Genomic DNA, 19827 nt, shown 5'->3' on the forward strand with positions numbered 1-19827 from the left:
CTAGATGTATGACATCAGACGCCCGCTTATGGGGTAACAATCCTGTATCTGTTTTACAGGATATGTCAAGTCTATACTGGCTTTGAGAGTTGTATTTTGAAGAGATAAAAAGACACGTTATAGCTGATTTATTTAAGCATCGTTAGCGGGTGCTTTAGTTTCTGTGTTGTTTAGTCCCGTATAAGGAGTGCAGGGACTAACATTCAGAAAGCAGAAATTCGTTATTTGAAGACCGTGGAACGGTAAGCGGGTAGCAACTCGTCAATAAGTTGTTCAATTGCGCAACAAAGATTGTTCCTTCCTGAAAACCAATGACTCAATTGCACTTATATTTTTAGCTCTACACAATAACACGAATTGAAGCATGTATGTTCAGCAATCTATCCAGCGTTGATGGGTGGGCCGTAGCTTTCCGTGCACCCGTATGTCGTCCAAATAGCCTACAAAGGGGATCGCGGGGATGGAACCATTTGAGGATATTCACCATGTTTGGTGGGAAAAGAGTGTGATCAAGGTGGGTAAGGGCATATGCCAGAAAGGTCGAATCAGGACAGTTGATCGAATTCGGGGTCGATAATTGGATACCGAAGGAGGTCTATTTGGCGAGGAGACCTTCCCATGGTACCAGTCTGCCCGATTTGTCTCGACCTCGAGGACGAATCCAAGGTAATACGTTTCGATTAAACATGGACAAAACCCAAGTCAGCCAACTGTTCGATGTCATATCAGACTGAGTTGTTAGATGATGACTACCAGCTGTGACTTGACACCAGGTAGATTCGAGGCCAATTCATCAGCTAGCCTATATCCTTTGGACTGTTGATCCTAATGCACTGATTTTAAGCTTTGAAACGGACGGGCGGGAAAGAAAGGCTCTGATATGATTGCATAATTACAATCCGGACGAAACGATCCGGAAATCGTTAGCGAGAGTGCTTAATCTAGTGGAGTTTACGAAAGTCGAGCATTACGAGACTGCAAACGCGTCCATATGGCGGGATATGGATCCAGGCAGTTTGATGACCGAGCAGAACGCGCTATGGGGTGCGGTGCGCTGAATGAGTGGGGGCAGAGCCGGTTCGGAGCTATGCCCTCGCAACTACAGGAGAGACTATAATAGACAGTTTAAAGTAGAGAGAGGATTGCGATGGCCAAAGTGTCGGGCAGGGCGAAAATAGAGAGGTGTATTCGCAGAGAGGGGGATAAAGGTACCGTTCTTTTGTCAGTTATCCAACAGAACGGAGAGAGATATGTCTAAAACGAGATGGTCGGCATGTGCAGGCCGAGGGTCACAGTCACGGAGAGGGGAGGGAGGGGAGTCACAGAGGGGGTAACGGGCAGTCACGGCGGGTGACAGGGAAAGAACTTGACTTTGACCACACCGCCGAATTCTGAGATTTGGACATATCAGAGCCGTTGGCAGCTGCAGATCTGCTGGATTTGTGGGGCGTGCGTGGGTGAGTCCCTAAACTCGGTTCGGCACTGTGAAAAGCAGCTATCAGCCTCCGAGCTTCGTTTCTGTACAAGCGTGTAAGTTTTTCCCCAAACGCGGGATCTCGAATCTTGCGGTATCTGGCCATCTTGCAGTTCCATTCTCATCTCTTTCTCACTCTCTTTGCTAGTTTCCCAACTGCGTAGCTTTCGTAGCGCCACGCGAAGGTGCATAACCTCTTAATCAAAATCAGTCTTTGTCTATACACGTGAGTTGCTCTCTTTTCTCGTTTAAAGGTGTCCTGTGTGCTTCATTTCCTCCTGCTACGTCTTTGGCGCTCCTTTTCGCGAACGAAAGCGCTGTCATATCCTGCTATATTTCTCTACTATGCGCGCCGTGATGCCACCATCACCTTTTGCTTATTCATCTCCCTATGCCCCGCAACCCCAATACTTCCCATCACTCTCTTATCCTGATCACTTACAACTTCCTCACCACCAGGATTATTCAATGCACAACGACCATTCAATGTCCCAGCAGTCAATGCAGCCCCCGCCTTCCCCCTCAATACCTATCGACCCTGCATTGGCTCTCTATCCCCCTTATTATTCAAATTACCAGCAGCAGCAGCATCCACCCCATATTCCGCAACATCTGTCTCTTCCTCCAAATTACTCATCGCCTTCTTCTCAAGGATCGGATACAATTGGCACTCCGCCTACAGAACATATGTATCCCTCTTCTTCTTCAAATCTCAATGGCAAACGGCCCTCTTCATCAATCTCGAACAGCACAATGAACGACAGTCGCAAAAAGGCGCGCAAGGACGACGAGTCCGAGATGAACAGTCCCGTTGCAGAGAAGGAGGAGGTCAAGGCAAAGCCGACAAGAGGATCTCGGTTAGTTATATCCGTCTGCGCGTCTTAACCCCGTTGTTGACTTGGGTTCCCCAGAGCATGTACGGTATGCCGACGTCTCAAAATGAAATGTGTCGGAGCGGAACAAGGGCCTCCCTGTAAACGGTGTCAGTCGGGGAACCACGAATGCATCTTTGAAGAGTCAAACAGAGGGAAAAGGTCTTCCAAGTATGTCTCCCGACGTCCACTCTTATTTTCGTGATATTGACATCCATGCAGGAAGCATGAGATTCTTACCCGATCTCTGCGGAAGATGGAACGGACGTTGGACACTGTCCTGCGTTCCATCGGTAACCCGAGCATCACTTCGGGAATGATTTCACGATCTCCCTCCCCTTCTGCCCAAACTGTAGGCACACAGGCCCTGCTCGCGGAATCACCTACTCCACCACCAGCTACATCGTCTTATGCTCATCCCCCGAAACCCCAACAACACGCGCCTGGATCTCCTAAACTACATTCTCTGCCAGACAATGCCCTAAATCCCCTCGGGCTGCTTGCTGAGGCAAGCTTGGCGAATCGAAGAGCCCAGGCGACCAACACGACCGGGATCATGGCAAGGCCGCATCCTGACGAAAATCCCAAACTTGGTGTTGCCAGTGACAATTACTTCAAACCTGGTAAATGCTACTTCTTCCAGAACATTTCATTAGATACTTATGTTTATTAGGCCCGATGACGATTCTTCCACTTCGTCGATTGTACATTGAGCGTCAGATTCAGCCCGAGATGCTCAGCTTTGTTTCAACCGAAGAAGTCGTTGAACTCTTCAACATGTAAGTTATTTACCGTTTCCTATCTTTACATGTTTCTAATCTAAGTGTGCAGCTACTTTGACCACGTAAATGTAAATAGTATCCCTGTCTTTGTCGCCAAAAGTGGAATCTAACAAAGCGCTTGTTTCAGATGCACTGTAATTTGCTAGATCGCAATTTCCACACACCATCCCTCGTCTGCTCTCGGTCACCTTTCTTGTTGACGACGAGTAAGTTTGTTTCTTGATTGTCATGCTTTTAATAATCTAATGTCCACAATCATCAGTCTGCTCCATTGCCAGCAAATTCTACACTTCTAAACCGGAGCTACATCCCAAACTCACAGAGTTGGCAAAGAGGCTCGCGTTCAGTGTTCCCGCGAAGGGGTACAAGTCTGTCGAAATCGTGCAGGCATACCTACTCCTTGCCTTATGGGGCTGCGGAGCCGTCGAGCGTTACGAGCAAGACAAAACATGGCTTCTTTTGGGGATGGCTATCAGGTAACATTATACTCAGATTCGCTTACTTTATTCCAAATACTCAAAGGGGTCTATTAGGATGGCGACCGACCTTAATCTACACCGAAAGACCGCCGTGACGAGCCAAGATACACAGGAAGGCAAAACCCGTGATGTCGAAGTCCACAATAGAGAGAGAACGTGGATCCTATGTTTTTGCCTCGACCGAAGTTTCAGCGCTCAGATGGGGAAGCCGAGTTCGGTGAAAGAAGAGTGAGCCATTTAATTTTTTTCATGTTATCATGGGATGCGCCTCTAATTGACATGTCTTATCTACTTAGTTATATCATTAGAAACACAACAGCATGGTATACTTCCCATGTGGCGAGCCCTTCGGACGCCTCTTTGGCGGCATACGCAGTCAGTGTCTTTTTATGACTTATCAGAGTTTAGCTTTGGCTAAATATAAGTCGATGTTCAGGAGTTGCAGCGGATACTATCGCGGAGCCTGGAGTTCCTTTACAGCGGAACCGATACCCCTTCTGGGTTGCAGGTGCATTGCGACTATTTGCTCATCATCAAAACCTTCGAGTCGCAGATATATGGCTGGAAACAGAAATGGATAGATGGCACAAATTGGGAAGGTAGATATATTTCGTCGCCGGTTCTCTTTACTCCTTTGCTTATGGCGCCTGCTTTGTATAGCCGAACCAGCACCTGCTGCCGAGTACAAGAAACTGATTTCTCAGTTTTACTTCAACTATGCCATGCTGGTTTTGAATTCTTTCGGGCTTCAAAATGCTCTGGAGCGTAATCCTTTGGATATTGGCCATTTCTTTGCCCGTGTGCATACTTCAGCACATGCATGTGCTACTCTTGTCCGTGACAAGTTGGGCCCCAGCGGTTACATCAAGTACTCCCCTGACTCCCACTTTGTGCAAACTTCCTACGCCGTGCTAAGTTTGCTCAAGGTTCGACATATCTTTTTTTATCCTTGTTGATGTTTGTCTGATTTGATTGCGTACCACAGCTTGTCCGACCTGAATTCCAGGCGTTCCTCGACAATGAACAATCGACGTTGTCTCTCGTCAAGGACGTCGCTGATACTCTCGAGAGCATTGCGGCCAACCCTCTTCACACTCCTGCTTTATACAGCGGCTTCCTCCACGCTCTGATTTCCGCGAAACTCGAGCAACAACCCAGTAGTCACGCGTCTGTCAATGACGAGGACAAGGTCCATGGGAACATAGACGGCGAGCAATCCAATGACGTCCACGGTGGATCACATACACCGAGTAGCTTTGGACACCAGGGAACGTTTGGTCACGATCCTGTCTTTTCGCTGAATGAGTTCCAGTTTGACAGCGAGATGGGGCCCGTTGCGGATATGTCTACATTCCCCCCGACGATGGCGCCCAATCCGTCGGAAGATAGCATGGGAGCTCTTACAATGGAGAATATTCTGAGCAGCGGCTTTTGGGATAGTATGCTTGTTCCAGGTGAGACCGATTGTTTTTTGTTCTTCTCGCGCTTTATTCCCACAGATTTGCTAAAATGTATCTCGTTTTGTAGGCTATAGTGGTATGGATGGTCTCGCTGGTGGATTTGTTTTCGGAGCTGGAGGTAGTGGGCTTATCACACCCCGCTTTGGAAACTCGCCCATGCAGTCTGGGGCTAACACCCCGGGAAGAATGCATCCTGGACACAACTCACTTACGCAGACAAGCATCAATGCGGCCTTTGACAACCAACGAAAAGAATCTGGCATCAAGATCGATTCATAGCGTTGTTCTTGTTTTATTTGAATTTTTTTTCTTTTCTTTCTAAAAACCCGAAAAATTGGACCCCTTTCCTTTGTAGTTGTATTTCGCCTGTCCCTCCGTTTTTTTTGTTCTATTCTGTTTGCGTTCATTGTGACGCCTTGCCTTTATGACATGCTGGAGAACAACGATCCGCCTTTTCCCCCTTCCCCTCCCTCCCTCCCTCCCCCATCACGTATTTTTGTGTCCTCTTTATCATCACTCCATTGCCTCCCGGGAATATCTGGTAATCAATTTTTCTTTTTTATATATCATATTCGCACCTCAACATACCACTATGTGCTCATCCCTCAATCCCCCATTACGAAAAGATTAAAGTTGTAGGCTTGTAGCTACTTAAAACTCTCATGTCGCATTATGATCTTGTGTATAATTTTTCTAGGAACTACCAGTACGAGTACAACAATAAGCTTATTTCTGTTCATAGAATGCAATTCCTCTTTTTTTTTTTTGAAAGTTCCTTTAGGGAGTGGAAAAATAGTTTACACTGGACACTTGTTACTGGACAGTCAGATTGTGTGTCTCTCTTTCTCGAAAATCTTGAAATGTGTTCCCAGGATTGCGTTTAGCGGGACTCGGCGGCCGCGCCCTGTCGAAAAGCTAACTGCCAATGAAAATAATTCGAACAATCGTTTGCATCTCACCAGTTTCTTACGTGTAAACTATCTAGGAGTACTAATTGCACAAGTCTGCACCTTGACTCTGACCTTTTTTTGTCTTTTGTAAGCCCTCGAAGGTCATACGACCGAGGGTGTGATGGATCTTTGGGTGTCGAGTTGGTATGGTCTTTCCAAAGCCCAACCACGCTCTTCCACCTCGACGCACGCTGTGCGGGCACATGTTCTGTTTTTGGTCACGTTGGGCAAGGATGGGCCTTGAGGTGACGCGTTTTCGACGCCCCCAAGACAAGCGGCCTTGACTCATTACTCAATAACATGCAAGGCAGGCCACGATACTCTCCAAGGAGATTGAATGGTCTTTAATTGCGGTTTTCATAACCGACAACTTCGAGCGTAATTTCCTCGCGACGACTTAGATCACTCAAAGACCTCTCTCCACGGGAATCTGATTCCCTTTGAGTATATTGGATTATTGAAATTTTGAGGGGGAAGGGGAAGGGGGGTGTCATCATGAAGTTCAACGCCACCTTTCTTTGGAATCGCACGATTCACACCTTCTTGTTCGTTTTAGTCATTGCCCGTGAGTATATTTTATTTTCCCCTTCGCCGTCTGGCTCTGATGATGATTTCTGCTTGTTTGTATAGCTGTTTTGATACGATCGCAGAGCACGTCTCTGTATGTTCCAGGAATTGACCCGCGACCGTTAAGCGCCAATGTGATAGGAATTGGAAGCGACGGCCGTACCACATGGGCTCTATACAAAGGCCAACCTGACGCGACCGATACATCAAGCTATGTAGATTTTATTGGCACTGGTGAGTTCAACGCCTTTGCTCGTCCAAAGGTTCCCACCATAGCGGGCCGGCGTTCACCTTCATAACATTGACGACGATATCTTTTGCCATGTCCAACGTCCATGAACCACATTCATGCAGCCACGCTCGTTCAAGGCCCAAACGACGTTTATCTGACGTATGCCAACTCTCGAGCACAACTCACGCTCGGAGAAGAATGTACCTTCTCGGGAACCCCCGGCGCACCAACTTCCCCAACGCTGGCAATATGCACCATCGTCGCGCAAGGAAGCACTGCAACTCAAACGGAGGCTGTAAGCTATTTGCCGATCCAGGGAGGGGGCGTCGTCGGGCCCCCGTCTTCTGGCTCGTCGATTTCCAGTCCCAGTGCCCCAGGTTTCACAACGGGAAGCTCGACGATGGTAAAAGGTACCGACGGCGATGCTTCTTCTGGTACAGATATGGTATCCGACTCTTCGGGCGCTGTTACCCCACCCCAGTCCGGGGCACTGCCGAGTGCGAGCTCGTCAGGCCTTCCCAGCTCTTCCAATTACAAACCCGACATGTCTCATTGGCTTGTTCTTGTTGTCCTCACAGTGTTGCATTTTCTCTGCGTTTCTTTATAGCTGCGTCTCAAATAAAATGTTGGTTTTATTTATGCAATGCTTGATATAAATGCGACTGTACGATGGATGCGCACTGCGTTTCAATGCCCAACTTGAAATAACTTCCCATCTATTTCAATTCCAAATGGTAATGCATGTCTCTCGCACCCTTTGAATGATTCTTATGGTGTTTGAACACAGGCATAATAGTTCCATGATAACAAGAAGCAAAAACCTCCAAGCTCGACTTCCTCGCAACTTGTTAAAACCGCTTGGAAAATGCGGTCGATGTTATTGAATACGTACCACTGTCATGGTTCATGTATTTGAATTCAAATAACCATCATGCGCGACTTAAACTACTCCAGTCCCCACTCGCGACGACAGAGAATATCTGTCACGTCGATGCAAGAAACCTTCTTGCAACCTTATTCATTCTTCGTCTTTGCACATCGCTCCCACAACGATCTCTTCTGCCCCTAACTGTCAAAAACTCAAGAGGGATGTGGAATCCACAACTGGATTCGACAAGCTGCGCAAAATGTGCATTGTTGATGATCTGCGGCCTGTTTCCAATCTGCTAGGAAACGTATCTCGATGGGTTCAGAAAACCACTAGAACAGCTATCCGCAGACCCCGCTTGTCGACCATTACACCTTTTAATCTCGAACCCGGCCCGTCATGTCCACTGTTCTCGACGCTGAGCTCCAGGACCTTGAGAACGTAAGGCCGATTTTGGGCCATGTATTCTGACCAACTTTTGGACAAATCTGGCGACGAGGCTCCGATTCTGGTCTATATCATGGTAATATGGCGACCACTTTTGCGACGCATGATCAGGCGGAACCAAACCGCGAAGGATTCGCAATGGTCATTTGATACAGACTCAATGAGGTGGTTCGCTTCCTCAGACACTCTTACTCTGCCTTCTTGGAGGAACTAGCTTGTCATGATCTTGAACTGTGCAGTGTTACTATTTTTCCCACCGCGGAAATGATATGTCATCGAGAGAGAAGTCTAATCATAGAAGTTCGAGTTGAATGAACTCGCCTTATTTCTGTCGTAAAAAAGTATAGGACGATCAACAGTGCTTAGGGTTCAGCTTCGTGTCGATCTTTTGAGTGGGGCGATGGTGCTGCTCTGACACTGGCTCTCCAACACTACTTGTGTAAATCTGAGAGGGAAAGTGGTATGAATGGACGGACCCGCGATCTTTCCATCGACCCATAAGCCACCCAGCGGAGCCAGTTGTTGTGAATGGCTTACTCTCCGCGTCAGGCAAGGTCTATCAAAATATCCAACCGCGTGACTTTCTTATATTTCTAGCCAAGGAGCTAGTCTGTTTCTTTTACATGAGCAAGCCGTATTTTTGGTGTTCAGGTGCCTTATCAGTGTCCTCTGGCCGGCCGGATTTACGGAGGATGTAGACTCACGTTCATACGAGAAAAGTTCCATACGTATGAGCATTTCATTTCCCCCATCTCCATCAATCAAAATGCTCTTGTCTTGAAGAAAGAGCTCTCTGATACATAGCTAAAGATGTCGGTCAGAATCATGCGTCTGTGAGTCAACCCATTCAGCTCTCCGGGTGTTCTTTGATGATTGACAGCAGCGAAATGAACAAACCAAACTGAACAGTCTTTCATAAAGTGAACAAGCTTGTTTCCAAAGAAAAGACGGCTACTATCCTATCTGCATAAAAGGCAGAGGCCATTCCTTTATCACTGACGTGGAAGGAGAAATTCCTCAGCTGTGCTCGGGATCGACACTGCCAGTCCCAAAGTATGGTTGGTCGTAAAATCTTCATCGCCAGTGCAGCCATGCTGCGTGGCACACGTCTGATAATGAGTCATCTGGGATTCTATTAAATGTCTATAAACATCAGGGCAGCAGGGCAAATACTTTTTCTGTAGTGTTGGGATCCCTGCAGAGACTAGATTAGTATCGCCGGGTAGATGACCCTTGGACCTGCAGATTCATAAAGTCAAAATGTAATTTTTACGGGCGTAATGCAGCTAGAAGTCGACCGAGCACCCTGGCGACGATATAATACGAAAATTGAGGATGAAGGAGTCGGGTGCAAGGGGCGTGGTAGTTGTTGTGGCCGGACCGCCGTACCCACGGTTGTTGACTTGGTTCTAGGATTATGGGTTTGACTTTTCCGTCGTGCCTCGAGGTGAACACGTTCTGATCTTATCCACCCAAAATATGGCAAAATCTTTATTCAACCTACTAGATACCCGGGAATATCCTACAAAACTTACCCAAGTTCATTTACCACTGAATCAACCCCGCAAACCGCTCCGGGTTTCCTGCTATCGGCTTCTGCTGAACTATAAAGCACTTCTACTCCCATAGCCTGGCTACCCTTTCCCATCTTTCATAAAGTCCGGTTTTTTGTCTTTGTCTTTGACGTGGACCGACCTTTCCAGAGATGACCGAGTACACAACGTCCTCGCAGGCCTATCGCGACTACATGTCTGCTCGTGAAAGGACAGCTCACTGGGTTCAAGCATGTTCACCCACGGGCTACGAGGGGGGACTCTATTCTCCCTCTGTTCCACCATCTGTTCTAGATGGTCTGGTGCCTTCGTCACCGCCTTCTGAAGCCGACAGCTCTCACTCGACGCCACCAAAGATGGTCCTGCGCTATAACGACGGCAGGCCTGACGTCCCCATTCCTCATCCCAATGGCGTACATGGGTCCATGTCGGGTTCCAAACGTCATCAAGAACCTAACTTGACGCGATCACACTCTCATCCATATAATCATCCATCTAATCATTCAAGGTCGGGCTCCAGTGCTGATTCGCCGTCCCATCAATCTCGTCACCGCAGGCCCGACCCAAACGTACCAGAGGAAATTAAAATTTTGCCAACATACGGCGACGCTCCAGCTTCATCGACCTCTTCACGTCCCGGTCATTCTAGGTCGAGGTCCGTCCCTAGGCCGTCGGAGCGTCACGAGGAGCCGGTTCCGGACGTACCTTTCATCCCTTCGCATCTGCAATCTCAATCACCCTATTATGCTTCACATGCAGCGAATCAGCAAGGGGTATCTCCGACCTCTCAGCAAGTTAGCTTCGCTCAAACTCCCCATGCATGGCCGCGTCATGGACATGCTAAACACCCTCCCGCAATAATCTATGCACCCTCACACCATACCCAACGTCCTCACTATGCACCTCCCGCCATGTTCCACCATCCACCGCAGATGGGAGCTAATGGTATGATGTATAGCCACTCTGCGCCGGTTCCGGGGCAGTATCCACCTGCCTATCCAACACCGTATCCGTCGGTGGGGTCGCACCGACATACCGCATCCGCGCATGATGTTAGCGTTAATCGTAATTACCGATCATTGGGTCGCTCCAGCAGGAGAGATCCTTCCGCTTCAGTTGAGTCGTTGGGTAGTGAGAAGTCTGGTAGTACCTATTACGTTCTTCCAAATCATGGTCAAAAAGTACATGTGATTGTGAGTCCGACAAAATAATCACGAAAGACGCTGGGGCGGATTCTGATGATAAACTGTTCTGTGCAGGATCCTAGTCCCGAACCTTCAATAGTTACTGCTACGTCCACCACAAAATCACCTACCTCACCTTATTTTGGTGAAAAGAAACCATTTTTCCATCGCCTGTTCGGAAATATGTTTTCCTCCTCGGGGTCGTCGCGAGGGTCATCCACTAGTAGTGGAAGAAAGCTGCACAGGCGCCATTCGATAGGAGCTCAACATAGGGCAGAGTAAATTTGACAACTACACCACCACCACAGCACCGCAAGAATGAGGATTAACGAAGAATCGATAAAACGCCCTACAACCGTCAACCGGCTGTCTACTTATTGTCCTAGAGAAAGAACCAAGAACCTAAACCGCTCCTTTCCTTACATTCATTCCTTTCGGCTTAATTTTTCATCGATGATAAACATACCCTGCCTCGGAATTTCCTCGCTCGCTCTTCTATCCTTTCTTTTGATCTTGACATTGTCAATGTATCAGTCTATGCACTTCATGCCTCGTTCCATCGCCCTGCCTATCATAGTGCACTCGTTCCATAATTCTGTAGGGGGAACCCAAATATGGAAAATATGCTGTTAATACCCTACGCCCAAACTCGATTACTTCTCTGCTATTTTCGCCACGAAAGCGTCTTCCTACCCGATGGAGAAACAAACCGGAAATATTTTGCTCGTTCAGAGGCTCATGAACGAAATTTTCACCAACACGAGTTGAGTCTACTATTAGCGGATTCTACAATTAGCGGCCGAAGGAGTTGTTCGGACGACTTGTCGGATAGCAAAACGACTTCATTCATGTATCGCATAGCTCTTTGGGTGTGGCATGGAATACGAGTTGAAAATGGGGTTCTTCAACCTCAACACGTATTTTGTCTGCGTTGAGATGCTGCGGCCCACCTACGATGAAATTTTTTCGCCAAAGAGTGATCCCCCACTCGGCGCAGCGCGATGCCCAAGCTGTGCATTTGTCCTCTAATCTATCTATGAACACCTTTCATGTCCACAATGCCATTCGTATGCCATGGCGATTCGCACGTTCGTTTTTGACATGCTGCGCGTCTTCTCTCATCGCCACTGCGGTATTATCTCTAAACCCTGCATCTCAGCCCTATCGTATCTGACCGACAGCAACGCACCTACATCTCTGCCCGGTTCATACATAGGAATGGAAGCGGGATGATAGCTGCGAGGCTACCTATGCTATCTTCAAGTGATCCTTCCAGGATTCACGGGTAGTTACGACATCTATAGGACGTTTGCGGCCTGGCTGATGGGCAAAAACGTCGGACGGACAGCTTGATCGCGGAAGTTACGTGTTTTCAAAACCTTGTTTTTCTAATGAGGACACCAGAGCCAGACTATATGGAGAACGTTATTTGTCCATTTTTCCTCTACAATGTGTTCTCCAAGTCAATCTTGCCCAATTCATAGCTACTTTGCTTATAAGCCATCCCGCTAACTCCCTTGCCATTCATAACGAAATGCATTACACATGCAAGCTTTCCCCGAGTCCAGAGTCTTAACGGATTCTAACAAATGCCGAGCTTTCTTTCTCATTTTTTTCACCGTCCGAAGTTCTTGTAAAATCGGTTTCACAATCTCTATCTCGAAACACATTTAAGTCACCTCTTTCCTCATTCACTATCTTATTTTCTATCTCAAAGTTAAATCTAAAGGAGGATCTAAGCTTATACATAAGTAGATTAATACTTGCACATATTCATGAATTCGGGGCGTGCGCCTCGCAGTCTCTTTCTAATAATGTACTTGAAAGTTATATGCCCATAATAGACTACTGGTAAATGACACAAAAATGACATGGCACCAACACGCAGCGACTCATTAAATTCGACGGCCGACACTCAGTCCTGGAGGCGTGCGTGATTGACATAAGTGCATGCATGGATCTATCTATAAGGCTTTCACGATATCTCATGGTATCCAGTCCTTCAGATTCAAGGCTCATCTAAGGCTACAAACTGTTCAACAGTCTGCTGGCAGCATGGGGACGCTGGCGATGTGATCAATGCCAGAACAGGCGCGGGCAAAATCATTTGTGGATGCAGCCGACTTGGAAACTGACATGTAATACTTATCTGAAAGTTCAAAAGGACTTTTAATGAATTTTCAGGGATATTTTTCCAAGAAAGAAGGTTGAAAGCGCAACAAAGCGCGATCAAGGCTCAAAGGGGACTGAAAATGATTAAACAATTACCACAAATAGAAACTCTCCAAGACATCAAGAACGCGATCAGGCTTTGTGACAATCGGCGTGATACGAACCAACGCGTGGGCTTGTCACGGCCATGAAAGAACCACGGATTCGGCACTCAATTGTCCTTGATCACCATTAATCCTGGTCTCTTACCCAAAGGTCCGAAACTTTACCTTGAAAACCACTTATGTGGTAGTAAATCTCTACGCATCGTTCTATGGAAGATACCACATCAGATGCCACGCTCATTCCACGACGAAAAGCCGCCAGAGCGGCTGCCGAGGCAGTTGCGATCCAGGTAGCGGAATCTGGCTCGGAACCCGACGTTGAGGCCTCGAAAGGGAAAAGACGCGCTGGTAAACAATCTGGACGTAGTAAGAAGAAAGCCAAGATGACAGAGGCCGCAGCGCCTATTAATGCGCCATCCGAGCCTCTCAGTGGAAATGCCACACCTAAGCCTCAACTTACGATATTGAAGGAGGCCACGTCTATACACACGTCACCAAAACATAATGTTGTGGATCTTGTTGAAGGCCCGTCGAAGGTGTCGTCCACCCATCAAAGAAAACGGAGTGGACTGGAGGATCTGTCCGACCTTACAGACCTTACCTCAATGTCTTCGGATGAACGCCCAACTAGCCCTGAGGATGTTGTGTCGAAGGCTAAACGACTAGCGAAACCATTTCCTTTTTATGACTTCGAAGACACTATGTATGAGGATACAACCTTGACTCCTACAATTCCTAAAGCTTCATCTTCAAAATTATCTAAACCTACCACTTCGAAGGCATCGACTTCCAAATCGTCAGCTCCAGGAAAGACTAGACCAAAGCCAACGCGAAAAATTGTATATCAAGATTTTAGCCTGGATTCTTATGTTTGGACTTTGGTGAACCCAGAGACACTAGATGCTTATGAGGACCGCCCTCAAGGCGATGAGAAAGGGTTATGGTGGCCGGGGAAGGTGCGCATCTGAATTTACGTTTGTTTTAATCACCGCTAACTGTTGTTTTATTGTCAGGTTCAAAGGTGTCGTACTATCGATACACCTCTTGAAGTCAGACTCTTCGGCAAAGATACCAAAGTAGTGCAAATATTTTCTCCAACGAAAGTTAACACTATACCCCAACCGAGCCCACTTACCAAAATGAAGTTTAAGAATCCAACTTACGTACCTTCTCAAAACACCTCAACGGGAGAAAAGGAGGCGCTAAATTTGACACAAGACGACATTATAGAGCGGTGGCAAGGTGCAATTCAGGACTTGAAGCGCGATGCGGATATCATCATGATCGACTCGGATTCGAGTAGCAACGTCGATATCGCCTCATTATCAACTACGGACGACGACCTTCCGGAATATGTGTCACTTTCTCATCCTGCCTCCCAATCATCTTCTGTACCGGCAAAACCTGTCACTTCCCAAGCTAGCTCAAAGGCTGCTCCCAAAAACAAAGGAAAGGGCAAAGAAAAGGCAAAACCAAATACCCGTGACTGGCAGTATCTCTCTGCGAACGAGCCTGATATGCTCTTGACTATCCCTGGAGAACTTGTACTTGCCAAGGAGAAACTCCAAACAAATATCTACTGGCCAGCGAGAATCGAAGAATTCGTCCCATCTGCCAATCCATCACGGGCCGGTAAATACAAAGTGACCTGGGTGGATAGCTCATGTCAGGAAATACCACGGGGATGGTTTTATACATCCTCGCAATCAGAATTCGCGACATGTCTTGTACGTTGGATGCGATCCGCCCTATTTGTTCAGACGTTGATCTAACTCGTTGCTTAAGATGGGCAAATTTGAAAGCTTTTATGTACACAAAGAGGATGATCCGGATGAAGATGATTTGACACCACCTGAAGAAGATAGATCCCCTAGTCCTGTCCCTCTAGACCCACCTCCTTCACGGGAAGATTTTAAGTTGCTTGATATACGCCATCAGTTCACATATACTAAGGAAATTCTTCGGGCCATCATGGATGGAAGATATACACCTACAAGGGAGAAGCATGACGACTTCGTCAAGGGTGGCAAGTGGCGAAAGAATGTGGCAAATTCAGCGGCAATGTGGGGCTTGATGGATCCGAAGGAGGTCAAAGTTGTGGACAAGCTCGTGCGGAACTGGTGTCTGAGAGATGACAAAGAAGATGAAGTCATGGATAATGTGTCCGATATATCACCACAACCTATCGTCCTCGACAGTGTACAAGACGTGACCCAAGTAGAAAATAACGAAGCACCTGCTCCTCCCGAAGCGGAACTCGCGTTAGGCGATAATACCACTTCCGATATTCCGGCGGTGGGGACCCTCCCTTCTGGTAGCTCAGCGAAACCCCCTCCGACATTTATTGAGACAGTGCCCAATGTGGCTGGCGATATCAAATCCTCTGCTTCCAAAGAGGGGGATGCTCAATCACCACTGCCCGCTGAGGCGATTGAACCTGACCCAACCTCTCCCGACTATGTTTATCCAGATTCTGCTATGCGTTTTGAACCTTCGCCTTTCCCCAGACCGTTGCATTCTTCATCTCCTTCCTCTAGCTCGTTGGCGGCTTTACTGGTGAGCTCATTAGATTCCCAACAGATAGATCATATGTTTATTGCAATTTTATTAGCCCAAACCATCCCACATAGACAGTCTAGCAACAACATCTGAGGCGCCGTCTTCTCCACCTCCTTCGAGTCTGGCACCGACAATGGTTTGAATCTCGAATAATCTCTCTTTACCGCGACGCTGACTGATTGGCAGGACACTGAAGATGGTGACTACGATATTAAATCTGATTTGACCGCTATGGCAGAGGACCAAAAACCAATCGAAGCTGTAGCTACAGTTCCAAAGCAGCGCAACTTCGTCCCTTTCAAATCTCTAACAAAGCTCAGTCAAATTGAGGTAGGGGTAATCTTTCGCACTCTGAGCAGTTCCAGTAGGTTGATGGCTGTTCTGCAGTACTGCTCCACTATCTTGGTGCCCGAGTCAGTTCGACAAATTTTGCTCTGGCGCTCTGGCGATCGCACACAAATGGGCCTTCTTGGGTCAGAAGAGGAGCAAGTGTTGTACGACAAAGGAACGAAATTGCTGTCAGAAAGGGATTGGGTGTTCGACGTAAAACGCTTACGAGAGGTAAAGGTTGCTGCCTTGAAATCCAAGAAGACGAAGAGCCTAAACGCCATAGCCGGAAACACGACGTCTATGCCTAGCATACACAGCAGGCAGGGGAGCTCATCTAGACCTAGAAGGAATCTCTCAATTCAAAATTATCAAGGATAATCAATTTGTTGAAATTGTATGCTTCAATCGTACTGGTGGGGATCATTTCAACTATTTAATAGTCAACAATATACATGTACATATGTTCACTTACTACTATGTATAACTTTTACCTCTGCATGCTGGAATTTATTTGAGCCACTGTGCGAGATAAAGTTAGGTTTGAGTGACACGTGTCCGTGACAAGATTCTTGAATTCTAAAATGAAATATGTCTAAGGGCTTGTCCTGCCACTACACGCACTTGTTCTGGGTTTTGTGCGCTGTGCTATTCGGCTATATCTTAGGTCTTTTCCTTGAATTGCTTGTCTCGACTGCTTCATCGACTGGTATCGGCATTTCATTGAAAAACTATAGAGAGGGGCAATGGCACCTCCCACAGCGAACGACCCCTGGCTCGCTGGGCGCCATTTCGGTATCGTCATCGACGCTGGCTCGTCGGGATCAAGGCTTCAAATATATAGTTGGAGAGACCCAAGGACTATTCATGTCCAAAAGGGAAGTCAACTGGCGTACCAGCTACCGAAAGTAGAGAAGGGGACAAAAGATAATGACCTATGGGTGACAAAGGTTGAACCAGGCAAGTAATCTATGCATGAATTTTCAACGCGTACACTGACGTTTTAAACTGCGGTGATTAGGATTGTCTTCTCTGGCAGAGAACCCGCAGGACGTTGGAACCTATTTGCGGCCGTTGTTGAGCCACGCCCGAGAACACATTCCCCCATCTCTTCACCAGGAGACGCCCATATTCTTGCTGGCGACTGCGGGTATGCGCCTTTTGACGCCAAAGAAACAGGCTGAAATACTGTTGGAGACATGTCGCTTTCTCGTTACCCATTCAAACTTCAAAATAGAGAGCCAGTCGGATGCTGGTCCTTGTGGTGCGAGTGTACGAATCATTACTGGGGAAGAGGAAGGCCTTTTCGGGTGGATAGCCGTCAATTACCTTATGGATGGGTTTTCTGGCTTCAGTCAAAACAGAACAACCTATGGATTCCTTGACATGGGAGGAGCGTCTACTCAAATTGCATTTGAGCCAAGTTTGGAGAATCAAGCGAAAACGAAGAATTTGGTGGATGTCCGTCTACGGCTACTTGGAGGCGACGAGATACACCATAAAGTCTTTGTAACAACATGGCTAGGCTACGGAACCAACCAGGCGAGAGAGCGCTATGTCGGACAGGCCATCACGGAATATGACACCCAAAGAGGACACGGAAACGACGACGACGATGATGATGATGATGAATACGACTTTGATGAAAAGCATCACCTGGTACCGGATCCATGTTTGCCGAAAAATCTAGAATTAAAAGAGCTGCCTGTGCATACGACGGATCCAGCGACAGCCCATTTGAAAAAATCCCACAAAATGTTAGGCACCGGTTCTTTTGAGCAATGCTTGAAAAAGACGGCGACCTTGCTAAACACTTCTACCCCGTGCCCTGATACTCCCTGTTTAATGAACGGTGTCCACGTTCCACCAATAGATTTTTCTGTTTCTCACTTTATCGGGGTCTCAGAATATTGGTATTCCTCGGAGCACATATTTGGCTTGGGCGGCGCGTATGACTTCGTCCAATACGAGCGTGCTGCCTCAGAATTCTGTTCAAGGGATTGGTCAGGCATCCTTAAGGAGCATGAAGAATCACGAGCGCGTCACCGTCTCGGTGGAGACGGCGAAGTGATACAAGATGACAAAATTGTAGAGGCTGGACAATGGGGCCCTCAGGTGGAGCTACCTCGGCTTCAAATGCAGTGCTTCAAGGCCGCCTGGATTGTAAATGTTCTTCATGAGGGCATCAAAATGCCTCGCCTTGTGGACCCGGGAGGCAACGACACGACAGACGGTGAAAAAGTGGCTGAAGAAGCTGGGAAAAAGGGACTGGGACGACCGACATTCCAATCTTTGGATAGCGTTGGCGACATTGCTATCAGTTGGACGCTTGGGAAGATGGTTTTAGAAGCCAGTAAAGAAGTCCCACCTCTCGTAAAGACATCCAAACCTTTGGTGGATCCCATTGATGACATTGAAGATATCGAGAACTTTCCTATTCAACCCATTCGGCCTCCATTCCTTTCTTTGGGTGGCATCGAAGAAAGGATATCACCTCACCTACCATCATCTTTGACCCGCCATTCCCTTGGGTTTTCACCTGTTTTATTTTTGTTTTATGTCCTCATTATATTCATGGTAATTGGGATCGGCTATCCCATGCGCAGACAACTGCGTGCATCCTGCCTACGCACGATACACAAGGCTTCAAGGCGCGATAGTTCTTACAACGAACTCATGGAAGAAGGGAAAATGAATAGGCCTCCATCACCATCCTCAGCCAGCGGTAAATGGATGTATCCTATGAAGCAGTTATTTTCGTCTCGCCGAAAACCAACCGCTCCCCTCTCAGTTGTTACTTCTAATAATCCAACTCTCCGCCACATGATGCCAAGCACGTCACGTACCTCTCCGACGAGATCATTTTCTCTTCCCAATGGCATTGCAGCTACAGCGAGTTCTACTCAATATGCTTCCCGTTCTCCCTCACCTCTACAAGGATTCCCGGATGACAGCAGCATATTGGGAACACCATCGTCTCTCATGACCTCACGTTCACGAAATACGTCGCAGATAAACCTGTCGACCATGGCACCGCGGCCAGTTGCAATCTCACGAGCGAATAGTTCATATCATATCAATGGAAAGGCGCAACTACAATGAACTTCAACGACAGCGGCATTAGGTCATAAATCTGCCGCGTTTAAAGTTTTCGCAATATCTCCGTCGATGTTCGTGTCACTTCTCTCTCTACATCCGGCAATCCAAACTTTTCTTTCCTCGTGCAGACAGATTTACGACATGACATAATTACCAATCCCACCCACCGATGTCGAAATTGGTGGGAATGGGCTACGGTGGACGCAACCATGATCTATATCTAGAGATTCCGTTGCTCCGGTTCTATATCGCACGGCAGCGCTACACCCAGAAATTGGGAACGCGAGCCTTCGGAGAGACGCCCCGTTGATTTTGTGATGTTCTTTCTCAGTGGCCCTCTTCCATGTGAGCGGATACACTTATTCCACATGGCCAACAGAGGTTTCGGTGCGGCGGAATTCATTAAGACTCCAGAAAAGGGGTCGTTAAACTATGGCGAGTTGCGGGACCTGAGTGGAAGATGATGTCGATGCCTTCGGTTTCTGTGCTACTTTGTGCCTTTCGAAGACTAGTGCCTTCGGCTCAGCGCGGCAGGGGCGCAGAAGACTGTCAGTCTATCGTTAGAATATCGAGATATTTTGTCTTTTGGGATATGAGGCGGAGAACGTGGAGGACGATCTTATCCGGGTTGTCACAGGAAAGTTTCAACTATTTGCGCACCTTGTGGATGAAGCATACATTTCTGGCGTTTTTATCTA

At 47.4% G+C, this 19827-nt stretch overlaps 4 protein-coding genes across 4 annotated transcripts; all 4 read left to right on the forward strand.

Annotated features, from left to right (window-relative positions):
- Positions 1-1819: 1819 nt before the first annotated feature.
- JR316_0003926 (Protein priB) lies at positions 1820-5346 on the forward strand (the record flags this gene model as incomplete). The annotated part of the gene is made up of 13 exons (XM_047889695.1): positions 1820-2331; positions 2386-2517; positions 2569-2969; positions 3020-3125; positions 3178-3196; positions 3256-3334; positions 3391-3604; positions 3662-3835; positions 3904-3982; positions 4044-4206; positions 4268-4533; positions 4593-5061; positions 5135-5346. 13 exons carry the CDS (start codon positions 1820-1822, stop codon positions 5344-5346), a joined length of 2826 nt encoding a protein of 941 aa, XP_047752069.1.
- A 1573-nt stretch (positions 5347-6919) lies between these two features.
- On the forward strand, positions 6920-7423 carry JR316_0003927 (uncharacterized protein; the record flags this gene model as incomplete). The annotated part of the gene is made up of 1 exon (XM_047889696.1): positions 6920-7423. One exon carries the CDS (start codon positions 6920-6922, stop codon positions 7421-7423), a length of 504 nt encoding a protein of 167 aa, XP_047752070.1.
- A 2413-nt stretch (positions 7424-9836) lies between these two features.
- JR316_0003928 (uncharacterized protein) lies at positions 9837-11150 on the forward strand (the record flags this gene model as incomplete). Its single annotated transcript, XM_047889697.1, has 2 exons — positions 9837-10877; positions 10944-11150. The coding sequence occupies 2 exons, from the start codon at positions 9837-9839 to the stop codon at positions 11148-11150; spliced, it is 1248 nt and encodes a 415-aa protein (XP_047752071.1).
- Positions 11151-13353: 2203 nt separating this feature from the next.
- On the forward strand, positions 13354-19132 carry JR316_0003929 (Golgi apyrase; the record flags this gene model as incomplete). The annotated part of the gene is made up of 8 exons (XM_047889698.1): positions 13354-14100; positions 14158-14871; positions 14930-15700; positions 15756-15839; positions 15890-16033; positions 16091-16264; positions 16768-16990; positions 17052-19132. The coding sequence occupies 8 exons, from the start codon at positions 13354-13356 to the stop codon at positions 19130-19132; spliced, it is 4938 nt and encodes a 1645-aa protein (XP_047752072.1).
- Between the last annotated feature and the right edge of the window lie 695 nt (positions 19133-19827).

Source organism: Psilocybe cubensis, chromosome 3 (genome assembly GCF_017499595.1).
Source record: "Psilocybe cubensis strain MGC-MH-2018 chromosome 3, whole genome shotgun sequence".
NCBI classification, from domain to species: Eukaryota; Fungi; Basidiomycota; class Agaricomycetes; order Agaricales; family Agrocybaceae; genus Psilocybe; species Psilocybe cubensis.